This window comes from Lepidochelys olivacea, assembly GCF_965140295.1.
Source record: "Lepidochelys olivacea isolate rLepOli2 genome assembly, chromosome: 1".
NCBI lineage: Eukaryota > Metazoa > Chordata > Testudines > Cheloniidae > Lepidochelys > Lepidochelys olivacea.
The window spans coordinates 303527024-303539057 of record NC_140411.1 but is presented as its reverse complement, the minus strand read 5'-3'; the positions used below and the strand labels follow the sequence as shown (position 1 = coordinate 303539057).

The 12034-nt window shown below is 42.4% G+C and overlaps 1 protein-coding gene across 4 annotated transcripts in view; it reads left to right on the top strand.

Moving 5' to 3' along the window:
* DOCK4 (dedicator of cytokinesis 4) overlaps positions 1 to 12034 on the top strand; it is a 420789-nt gene that overhangs the window by 161733 nt on the left and 247022 nt on the right. For all 4 annotated transcript variants that reach the window (XM_084616809.1, XM_084616807.1, XM_084616808.1 and 1 more), the window contains exon 5: positions 53 to 149. In XM_084616809.1, coding sequence (XP_084472935.1) covers positions 53 to 149 — 97 coding nt within the window. The remainder of the gene's footprint in view (positions 1 to 52; positions 150 to 12034) is intronic.

The window sequence follows — 12034 nt, the reverse complement described above, 5'->3', positions numbered from 1 at the left end:
AGTGTGGTTTATATTGTTTGTATAATGCCATATATTCTTCTGGATGCCACAGGCAGTTTGAAATGGTTATTCCAACAGAAGACTCCGTTATCACAGAGATGACATCAACTTTAAGAGACTGGGGGACAATGTGGAAACAACTTTATGTGGTAAATACTATATAATATTGCCTCGCTTGAACGCAGTTTAAAATAGATTCTGTCACCTTACAAATAATAAAATAAAGTGGTTTGTATTTAGGAAAAAACAAAAGGAAAAAAGTATTCATCCAAAGATCAAATTGTTTGGCTTTTTTCTCCATGCAGGATTTATTTAAACCTCTTTTTTTCCCCCAGTTTTTTTTTAATCCAATATTATGGTTTTCTGCCAGAGACTAACTAGGACATCTGTTCACCATGTAAATGATAGTAACACAGAAGAATAAATGGGAATGGCTTGATTTGTTCTCAAAGTCTAGATTTAAAAATGGTACGTTTTGGAAGCTGTGACTGCATAAATCTGAATGACAATATTAACATGGCTATTAAAAGACAAAGACCAAAAAAAGAGCAAGAACAAGAAGATCAAATGGTTCTTTTTCAAATATAAACAATCAAAAGCCACAAACAACAGAGTGAAGGAAATAATCTAGAACGTAGTAACAAACAGAAGGTAACATGAAAGAACTGCAGTTTCAGTCCATAATATTAATCAAACAAGAAAGTAAAGTGCCACAGTTAGTTGCAGCTATTGTAGGGAGAAAAGGACTCAGGGGAAAAGAGGGAAAAACATTCTTCCAAAATCTGACCCCTTTCCAGCAGCTGTGGCTTTGATTTGACTTTGATTTTGGAATGGGAGGTTAAATTTTGCACAGATTGTTTTAAAAGAAAAAGTTTTTGGAGGATAAAAAGTCAAGAACCCACAAGCCTGACCTTGAACCTCCTTTTGAAAGAAATGATGAACAGCCAGTGGAAGGAAAGCAGCTTGATACTTAAGTAAAAAAGCATCAGCCACACTATCAGAGGCTCGTTCACCTGCACATCTACCAATGTGATATATGCCATCATGTGCCAGCAGTGCCCCTCTGCCATGTACATTGGCCAAATCAGATAGTCTCTATGTAAAAAAATAAATGGACACAAATCAGACATCAAGAATTATAACGTTCAAAAACCAGTCGGAGAACACTTCAATCTCCCTGGTCACTCGATTACAGACCTAAAAGTTGCAATTTTTCAACAAAAAAAACTTCAAAAACAGACTCCAACGAGAGACTGTTGAATTGGAATTAATTTGCAAACTGGATACAATTAACTTAGGCTTGAATAGAGACTGGGAGTGGATGTGTCATTACACAAAGTAAAACTATTTCCCCATGTTTATTCCACCCCACCACGCCCCACTGTTCCTCAGATGTTCTTGTCAACTGCTGGAAATGGCCCACCTTGATTATCACTACAAAAGGTTGTCCCCCCCACCCACCCCCCCCTCCTGCTGGTAATAGCTCATCTTAAGTGATCACTCTCGTTACAGTGTGTATGGTAACACCCATTGTTTCATGTTCTCTATGTATTTTCCACTGAATGCATCCGATGAAGTGAGCTGTAGCTCACGAAAGCTTATGCTCAAATAAATTTGTTAGTCTCTGAGGTGCCACAAGTCCTCCTTTTCTTTTTAAGATAAAATGTGTTTCACAAAGTAAAAGCGTGATTGCCGAGCTGAAACAATGACATGCTGCCAGACAGAAGAGAGATTTAAAAATACTAGTACTGAAGGTTGTCAGTTACATAATAAGTACGGCGTATAAGTTAGTTTTAAAAATATTGGCAGGATGGGAGAGAACAGCTTTTATTTTGGCTTGCTGTACTTTTTCCTTTTTTCTTTCTTAGCAAGGACAATTTTTTTGTTGCTTGACTCAATTTGTCTTGTTTATACTTAAAACCCTGCAAATTCAGCATGGGTCAGTCTGTGATCTGAGAGCCCTATTATCCTATTTGCATGGGTTGCAAAGAAACCAACCCCTGTAAATTAATGTGGAGGTCTGATTATAGATTAAGTCCAGCCTCCAAAGAGGGCATCCATTCTCACTTACCTCAGCACCTCCTGAGTAGAGTCCAAACTTAGCAAAGCATTGACTTAAGGCCCTCCCTATTCAGCAGCATTATATGTAAACATGTGGTTAAGTCCCATTAAAGTCAATGGTGCTTAAGTACATTCCTAAAGCTAAGCATGTGCATAAGAGTTTCGCTAAATAAGGATAAATGTGCTTCTGATGTGAGGTCTTATTAAGGAGGATTGTAAAAGGTGAAATCACAGCACTACTTGTGGAAAGGAGGCTGACTAAAAGGATAGTTCCCATGGATTCACAAAAATTTGTAATTGTGAACATCCTCCATCCGTTTCTATAAAATCTATTGAACCTTTACTACTGAAAGTTTGGAGAAAAAAAATCTGAAAAGCAGTTTTAAAGTTATCGTGTTTCAAGGATTTGGTTCATACTTCCAAAATGCCTTGTCCTACACACTCCAAATTTGCTTTGTTGAGCAAAAGTACCATTTTAATACTTTGATGGTTGGGTGGCAGGGGAGCTATTCAAAGTTGTATATGATTTAAAGAACTTGTGATAGGATGTACATACATACGGCTAAAGTAGGCCGGGGTTAGCTAGGGATTTGTTAGGGGCATAAAAAAGAGGCTAAGGGAGAACTCCTAAAGGGAACAGGAAGTGCACTCTGTCCCCAGGTCCAGGGAGGAAACACTATCATGTCCCAGACCAGGAAGCAAGGAGAATTTGGGAAATTGACTGTCATGTTTAAGCAGAAGAAATATATTGCTTGCTGGGGATGATGTAAGATAGGCACTATTTCAGGGTTGGCCAAATTGTGGCTTGTGAGCCACATGTGGCTCTTTTACCGTTGAAGTGTGGTTCACAGAGCCCCCCCACCCATTCCCCACCTACCAGATGGGGGGCGGGAAGAGATTTGGGACCATTGCCTTGCAGCAGAGTAGTGGTGTAGGGGCTTCTGCCCAGTGGGGAGTGGGAACTCGGGGCTTCAGCAGGATCGGGGCTGAAGCCCCAACCCCTTTCAGGTGCCTCCCATAGGGCTGAAACAATGAGCTGGGCAGGTGTGCCCCAGCTCTTGAACTTCTGAAAATTACCCTATGTGGCTCGGAAGGTCAGTAAGTTTGGCCATCCCTGGACTATTTGTTTTTTCCCTTATTTGAAGCAAACTATCTTTTGTTGCTATTTTTGGACCCTTAAGAAAATTGACCAATCTGCTGCTGATTCCAGAGTTGGTCAGAGTCCAGTAGCATGTTTTGCGGGTTTGAAACCAGGAAGGGGGCCCATCAAGGAGCCCAGAAAGGGGGACAGGGGCGTGGAAGGGACATGGACCCATTCTTCCCTGACTACAAATGTGGGGCTTCTGGGGAGGTGGGCAGGACTTATGGGGCATGGAGAGGTGGAACTATAGGGCATAGTGGATGGGCATTGAGAGAGGCAGGGAACCGCAGGGCATAGAGACAGAGGACCATAGATAGATTCAGCCTTTTTATCGACATTAAAAGGTTTGTAGATACACAAAACTGCCAGAAGCCCTCCATTTTGCTCATCCCCTCCATTCCCTCCACCATTCTTAACCCTATACCCTACCCAGCTTGAATTTCCTTTTCTTCCCTCCCATCATCTCTTATGAATTCAATAGGTCAGTAGAAGAAGTATGCCACTTTGGGCCTTATAGATCTGTCAGACCAGGGCTCCACACCTGCAGACGCTATACACAAACTCCATTTAAATTTCAGGACCTAATTTTTAAAAAAGGGAAATCTCCCCCAAAGTTTGTTCGATTCAGCAGAAAGTGTTTCACTGGCATTTATCTAGCATGTCCCCAGAATTACATTTTCTTCATGACCGTTCCACAGCTTTATAAAACTCAAATGTTGAATCTGGAAATGACCGATTAATGGCTCCAGCCAGTTCTCCATCATTGACTATTGCCAAGTCTAATTTACATAACCCACCCGACATTAATTATGCCCCCTATAATTAGCTAAAATATAAGCAACGGTTAAAATAACAAACTACTAGTCCATGGTAAAATCCCAATTTCCTGTGTAAAGGATGCACTTCCAACATGCCTTATTAATAATATGTTCATATGTGGTATTCCAGTAAACTACTTCCTAATGTTGACTGCAAAAAAAGAACTATATGGGTTAGTTACTACATAATATAGTTTATAAATATGAACTTGAAGGGTCTTGCATACGCTTAAATGTCATATAATCCACAGACTTTATAGCACTAAACAAATGTAATCATGCTATTTCTGAGAGTAAAAATATTCTTCTACTGTACCCACACATCAGTGAGAGAATTTATACAACTGACCTATCTGAATGTTTCCTGGAACTATGTTCCTTTCACAATCTTTGCATGCTAAAATGATATATAAATTCAACAATGTATGTCTAACAGCATATTTTCAATGCAGAACAAAACAAGGGGCAAAGGTAAGGTACGCTGGGTGATATTGAGTCACAGAATATTAGGGAAATTGACTGGATCCCTAAATTGTTCATTTCTAGACTTAACTTTTACATTTTATTTTTACTAAGGGACCTTATTTCCAAACAGTGCTGAGTAACTGCCCTCTGAAGCCCAGATCCCTTTAAGATATCTCCAGCTGGACACTTAAAAATGGAGATGCCCAAAATCACTAGTGATTTTTAGAAAATTTAGACCAGGAAATTTTGAGAAGACAAAATTGTTTCTCAAAAAGAAAAGGAGTACTTGTGGCACCTTAGAGACTAACCAATTTATTTGAGCATGAGCTTTCGTGAGCTACAGCTCACTCAAATAAATTGGTTAGTCTCTAAGGTGCCACAAGTACTCCTTTTCTTTTTGCGAATACAGACTAACATGGCTGTTACTCTGAAAATTGTTTCTGTAGACCTCTTCTACACACGTTACATGGTGCTTCAGTTTTTTTAAAGAACCTGTTTTATTGTAGTTAGCACAGACCAGATATGAAGAGAGGGCCTGATATAAAGCCTGTTGAAGTTAATGGAAAGACTGCTCTTGTCGTAAGTGTTTTGAGTCAGATCTGTAGTGTTGTCTTTGGATAGAGTGGTGCTGTCTAGGTAGCTTGTATCTCTCGATATGTGAACCCTCACCACTCGAACACTTTGAGCAGAGTCATTTTGGAAGTGTATTTCATTTTCAGTATATTTAAACCCACAGACAGGCCTATACTGTAATATTTTTATAATACAAAGTGCATCCTCCAAAGTGTACATGGACCTCTTGCTTTCAAGAGTAAATTGCAGCAGTGATTACCACTTGGGGAAAGTTTGTTTAAAAAAATGTGTTTGCATATAAACATAGTACTTCTGCAGTGTGTTAAACTGGCAGAATGAACTGCAGGATTCTGCAGAGTACACTCTGGGGACTTGCAAATTTCCAGCCAAACAAATCCCAGGGGTAGCATTTAAAACTTCCAAAGCTTTATTTCTTCTGCATAGTTCCACTTGTTGGATCAAGGTGCAAGGAGTGAAAGCTTTTGGAACCTTCTGGAAAGCAATGTCCATTGGGGCCACTTGCCCCTCCCTTCCCCTATCATCCTGGTGGGTTCGGTGGGTATAAAAGGGGGAGTGGCACCAACTACCGCTCAGTTCCTTTCTAACTGCTGAAGGTTCAGCGAGCTAAAATTGCACATAGTGTCCTTGATGCTTGCCTCTTGGTTTTTTCTTTGCCCTTTTCTGCCCTTTTGATGCAAATGTTGTTTATAGTTTGTCAGTCAGATTTTTCCTTTAAATGACACAAGGCAATCTCCATCCAGCCTGTGCTTTGTCTGGACCACATCACACACCTTACTGGTATGGTAGCTCACCAGACCTAGTCAACTAAGGTGACGCTGAATAAGTTCAGTGTCACCTTCAAAGAATGTCCCTTAGAAGTGGGTTTGGCTGCTTCTTACACCCCTGCACTGGGGAGGCATCTCAGGCTGGTCACTGTCAAGGTCCCTGGGTGACCTAGGAGACTTGGCTATGTGCCTAAAGTGACTCTCTTTATGCTGGATACAATTTCCAAAGGATCTGGATCCACAGCTTTCAGATTGAGCCACCCAGTGTGGATATGGAGCTACAAAACGCACATCTGGATCCAGCAGCCTAGTGTGGATCTGGAGCTGCAAAACATGGATCCACAAGAGAGCAATGATCGAGTGCTACCAATCCCCTCTCCCCCACAACACCGAACAACGTGTATACAAATCCATGTCTGATAAATATCGCTTTGGATCCATGATAAGAGTCTGAATCCAGATTCTATAGTTACATGTGAAGAACTGCCAAGCACAGTTGCCAAGAAGGAATCCTGTTGCCTGGGATCCGGCCAGCATGAGAATCTGACATCTTTGACTATTGAGTCACTTGTTTACAGGCTCTGTACCACTAAGGCCCAACATCCACCAAGGTCGGTGGAGTCTGGTGCTACATTTCCAACACCATGATCTTTGCAGAACTGCTTGCCTCACTCAGTGGTGCTGGCACTGTGGGTGCTGGGGGTGCTGCCACAACTCTGGGCTTGAAATAGTAATAACAAACACCAAATACATGGTTTCCATCATCAGCACCCCCACTATAAAAATTGTTCTAGCATCCTGGCCTCACTGATTCTGTGCCTGACAGAGTGGCGTAAAGAAGCAGATCAGTGTGGAGGTCTCGCAACACTGGAAAAAAGAAATGATCAGAGCTGGAATGGTGGATCCCTCGGTTTACAGGACAGTGTTTACACACTGTGTTTCCTGTCTGGCCATTTTCAGATGCACACACTCAATGCCCTGCTTGTCTTCCAGTGTTCCATCTGTCAGACCCTTGCCATGTTGTAGGTGAGAAGAGGGACTGTCCATTCTTAGGCTCTCTTACTATCAGAAGCTGAAAAAGCCAGTTTACTTAGTCCTGGGCCTGTCAGTTCCCTGAGTTCTGGGTGTGAACTCAAGTTTTTCTCAGGAAAACATGGAAAGGTCCCTGCAGTAGGAAAAGGCTCTGGCAGGGAGACACTGCAGGGACAGGCTCCAGCAGCTCCATGCTGCCTCCTCCTCAGTCAGTGCCTCCCCCCAGCCACACATAGCTACATGCTACACAGTGTGGATGCAGTCTTCTCACTGCAGCATGTAGCTGCACATACTGCACGCACTACCGAGAGTGTAGACAAGGCCTAAGTGTTGAGACATCCATAACCTACACTTAATGGTGCATAAGGTTTGTTTCCTGGCCACAGTGTGAATGAAATATAGTGTGTGCCACTGGGCAAAATTTGTCTGGCTGTACTAACTCCCTGAGGTTCATTGTATTGGTCTCTGGGTCCCAGAGACAGAACTCTCTCATTTCCAGAAGCATTCCAGAGTTGTTACTCCTTCTATGTCATATATTTGTCTCTTTACAAATAACTCCGATGGGAGTCAAAGACGACCTCTGTCAATAAAACTGTACCTTACTACTTGGCTTTTCTGTGGCAGCAAGAGTTCTATTAAAGGCTGTCATGACTGTTCTCCACAAATTATTGGGTATCTGTCTTCGCATAGATTTGTCCATTAGTAGAGTGTCCAGAGGGTTCTTTACTAATAGTTTGAACAAACAAGGGTACTTATTTAGGAGATGTATGCTCACTGAAGCCTTGATATATTCCAGACTTTCTGACAGTGGACAGGTTCAATGTTTTTGCTGTGATGTGATAGCTTGAATATCAGGCTATATTTGAGGCCTTGGTCAGGCTATTTGTGACTCTCCTATCTTTTCTTGAGACTAGGAACACTTGAACCACAATGTCTCAGTACTTTCCAGTTTGCTTATTTCATAAAATGGGGAAGAACGTGCCCTCCAGGGAGTTCCCTTATCACTTTCCTGCCATCTGCAGTAAAAATCCTAGAGGATGTAAGGGATTCTTCACTTTGATATCCATCTACTCCAATGTTTGTGATTTCAGTGGAAGATGCAATCAGAATCTGTCTAAATTCTGATGGGATAGCATTATGGGAGTGCATTACACACATCACCAAAAAGTTTGTGCTAGCCAGTTGTCAGTCAAATTTCCTGTTTGTAAAGGTCAGTATCCTCATTGTATGGGTCCTATATCTCATCTACCAGGGGAAAATGGTGTATTAGTAGATTATTTGAGAAGAGCTTTTCACTGGACAGTACAAGTGCTCTAGCAAGGGGTCCATTTTATATTATCTTGTTCTACAAGTGGGGTAAAATCAGAAAGGGTAAGGCATACACTGTGTTCTACCTAGCAAGGGACATAAAAAGCAAGAAGAAGAGACTCTATAAGTACTTTAGGAGCAACAGAATGACAAAAGAAAGTGTAAGTCCTTGTAGTGGGGTGGTCACCCGCTCCTGCCTTAAAAGGCTTAAAACAGCCCGGGGAGAGGGCTGTGGCAGGGAAGGAAAACTGGGGCTGATTGGGAGAAGCAGCCTCAGCTGGGGGTCACGCCCTAATCAGGCTGTGGCTGGCTTAATCGGGGCCCAGCTGGCCCTTATAAGAGGGCAGTGGGCCAGGAGCACACAGAGTCTGTTACCCGGGGTTCTTTCAACCCAAAACTCTTGGTAACTTTTACTCTGTGTGAGGTAGTGTCAGGAAATAAATCAGGGGAGACGCGGCTGTCCGACCGATAGATGGCTGGCACAAACAGGACAACACAAGAGTGCTTTCACTTAAAGCTAAACTTTACTTAGTCTCAAGCACTTATACACCCGTCCGCAACGGGTTAGTAAAACACCTCCAACCCTTCATAATTACCAAAGCTGAGTGTGACTCTCGAGTGGCACAGTGGCAGTCCGTCTGCTGGTGGGGAACACAAGATGCATCCAGAGGGAGAGTACAGTCCTGAAGAGTCCCACCACCTCAAACTTTTCCCCCTTATTTATACATTAGTAATAGAATGACATATCCCTTAAAGAAAACTTGTTAAGCAAGCAGTTCCAATGGGCAAGCAAGAGGCTTCTTCTGATTATCGATTAACCAGGTGTGGGTTTTTCAAGTTTGCAGCCTTGAGGCCCCAATAGACATTCCTGGGGCACATCCTGGTCTTCTAAGATGCATGTATCAGCAACTTCAACACAGTTCTTATCAGGAAGGACACGGGGTCAAGCTGCCCTCTCTGGCACCCAAAAAAACCGCTCCCCTCCTGCCTTGGTTAAACTGAGACTGCTGAATGGCGAGTTTACAGCCTGCTGACTTGTATGCTTTTAGCAATAAGCCATAGTGGTTTCAGGCACTTTACTGGTTTGCTGAAGTCTCCCCGTACAAGTCTCCACTAGCTGTGGAGGGAGACGGGCCTGGCTGCTGGGGAGCATACCAGGGTACCTAAGGTGAAGCAGGGCTGGGGAAGGTCAAAGGAGCTGGGAGGCTCCAGCTGGAAAAGCCCCAGGCTGCAGGCCTGGCAGACAGCCTAAGACAGCGTACTGGGGTTGAAACAGGGCAGCCCAAGGATAGGTGGAAGGAGCAGGTCCAAACCCCCCTCGCCTCTGATGCCTGGCTTATACAGACTGCAGTCGGCCCCAGTGAAAGGGTGTTAGATGGTGACTGGCAGTCGCCCATAGGCTGAGGCAAGGTGGGGATAGAGGGTGGGGGGTTCCCCGGGGAGGGGAGACCCAGATCTGTGGGGTATTGCCTGGAGGGGCAGCACCCCACGTAAAAGGGCACTGGGGTCCGGGAGGGACATGGGGGCCAGTGAGGGTAAGACACTGGCAGAGGGCGCTCCGGGGCTGGTAAAAATTCCCAGACAGCCAGCAGGAGGCACCGCTGGGTGAGTCTCCACCCCGTTACAGTCCTCTACATAGCCTACTAGGAGAGGCAATAACAGATGACCTCAAGAAGGCTGAAATATTTATTGCCTGTTTTGCTTCAGTCTTCGCTAAAAAGATAAATTGTGATCAGATACTTAACACAATTAATATTAACATCAATGGGGAAGGAACACAAGCCAAAATAGGAAAAGAACAGGCTAAAGTATCTTTAGATAATTTAGATATATTCAGTTTGGCAGGCCCTGATGAAATTCTGCCTGCGGTACTTAAGGAAATAGCTGAAGCAATCTTGGACCCATTAGCGATTAGCTCTGAGACCTCATGAGGAACAGATGAAGTCCCAGAGGTCTAGGAAATATAGTATCTCTTTTGAAAAAGGGAAGCAAAGAGGACCTGAGTTACTTCCATACCTGGAAAGATACTGGACCAAATTATTAAACAATCAATTTGTAAGCACCCAGAAGATAATAGGGATAATAAGTCATAGCCAACATGGATTTATGAAGACCAAATCAATGCAAACCAACCTAACTTTCTTGTTTGACAAGGTTACTGTCCTAGTGGTTGTGGGGAAGCTGCTGCAGATGTAATATATCTTGATTTTAGCAAGGCTTTTGATTTGCTTGAGTAAGGCACATTGCACTCGCATAAGCAAACTAGGGCAATGTGGTCTAGATGAAATTACTATAAGATGGGTGAACAACTGTGCTCAGAGTACTGTAGTTATCAATGGTTCTCTGTCAAACTGGGAGGACGTATCTAGTGGAATCCCACAGGGGTCTGTCCTGGTCCAGCACTTTTCAATATTTTCATTCATAATTTGTGTGATGGGATGTACCCCCCCCCCCCGGGGTGAAGCCTCAAAGCCTTGGAACCACTGTGCACCCAAACCATTCAGCTGGCTTGGCCTGAACTGCTCTGCTCATGATACCCAGCCAGCCCCTTCGGGGACTGTTATCTCCCAGCACGACAGCAGGTGGTGCCACACATCCAACTGAGTCACCTGAGTGCTTTACCTAAGCCACTCATGGACTGACCATAGCAATTGAATTTGACAGTGGAGCTGTAATGAAATTGTATGCACTACTTCTTAATTTGAGATAGGCTTCAATGCTTCATTATTTAATGCGAGTCAAGCAAAGAGATCTCCTTAAATAAGGCTCCTGTACATATTTATTATGACAGGGATGTGGAATCGACTCCTTTTTGTAGTAAGATATGTGGGCTCTAATTTCATAACATATATGATTAGTTGAACTAATGTATCACTGAATCATCTGTAAATACAATTATTTTAAATGTATTTGCTTATCAAGGTGTTTAGAACTGTTCTTCATTATTTTAACTCATGAGAATCTTTTTCTCTGCTAATTTTTATTTTTCAATCATGGATTTTTCCACACTATATTTCTAATAAAAGTGAAATTAATACATCTCTAGGGCTTTCTTAAACCTCCTTCGCCTCCTTCCCCAAAACCAAAACAAAAAAATCCCTCCTTAAGTTTATAATTTTGTAGGCAAAAACATTTTTGAACATCAACATATTCAATAATACTAGGATAGCCTTTGTACCAAAATGCAGCTATGAAGCATAGACTTGGTTAATATAATGGTTATTTTAATTTCTCAGCAATAGTGACAATTGGAAAAACAAGAAGTTCTTTGGGTCAGGGACCATATTTTTGTTCTGTCTCTGTACAGCATCTAGCATAATGAGTTCTGATCCATGATCAAGGCTGCTAGACATAACAGCAATATAATTATAAAATATCCAAAATATTTATAGAGCTTGGAAGATATTGAACATCAGACTAAAATAATTGTGAGGAAGGTCACATTTTGTGTCCCATGGTGGTGTCCATTTTCAGTGGCATAACCTATATTTCATATTGGAGTTCAGCTATTTGAAAAAGAGTATATTTCTATAACAAAATTAGGGTCTGCCCTGCTAACACTTACTAAAAGGAATACTGACCAACTGGTGCCTGATAGAATCTTTTTCAGAGTTTTCCATCTGGAAGCAGTTCTGTGTCTTCTAGATATTCTGGTTTGTTTCTATTTCAAGGGACTTGTGCATGAGGATCAAGACCTGTGTTGCTAAGAAGTTCATATGATCCTGTTGCTTAATCTTCTTCATAGCAACTAATTATGATTATTTGGCACCAAAAGTGGGCTAGGTGCCTGCTTTATGCTGTAAATGAAATAAATAAGGAAGACAAAACAAAGCAGTTGGAAGAGGTTCTCG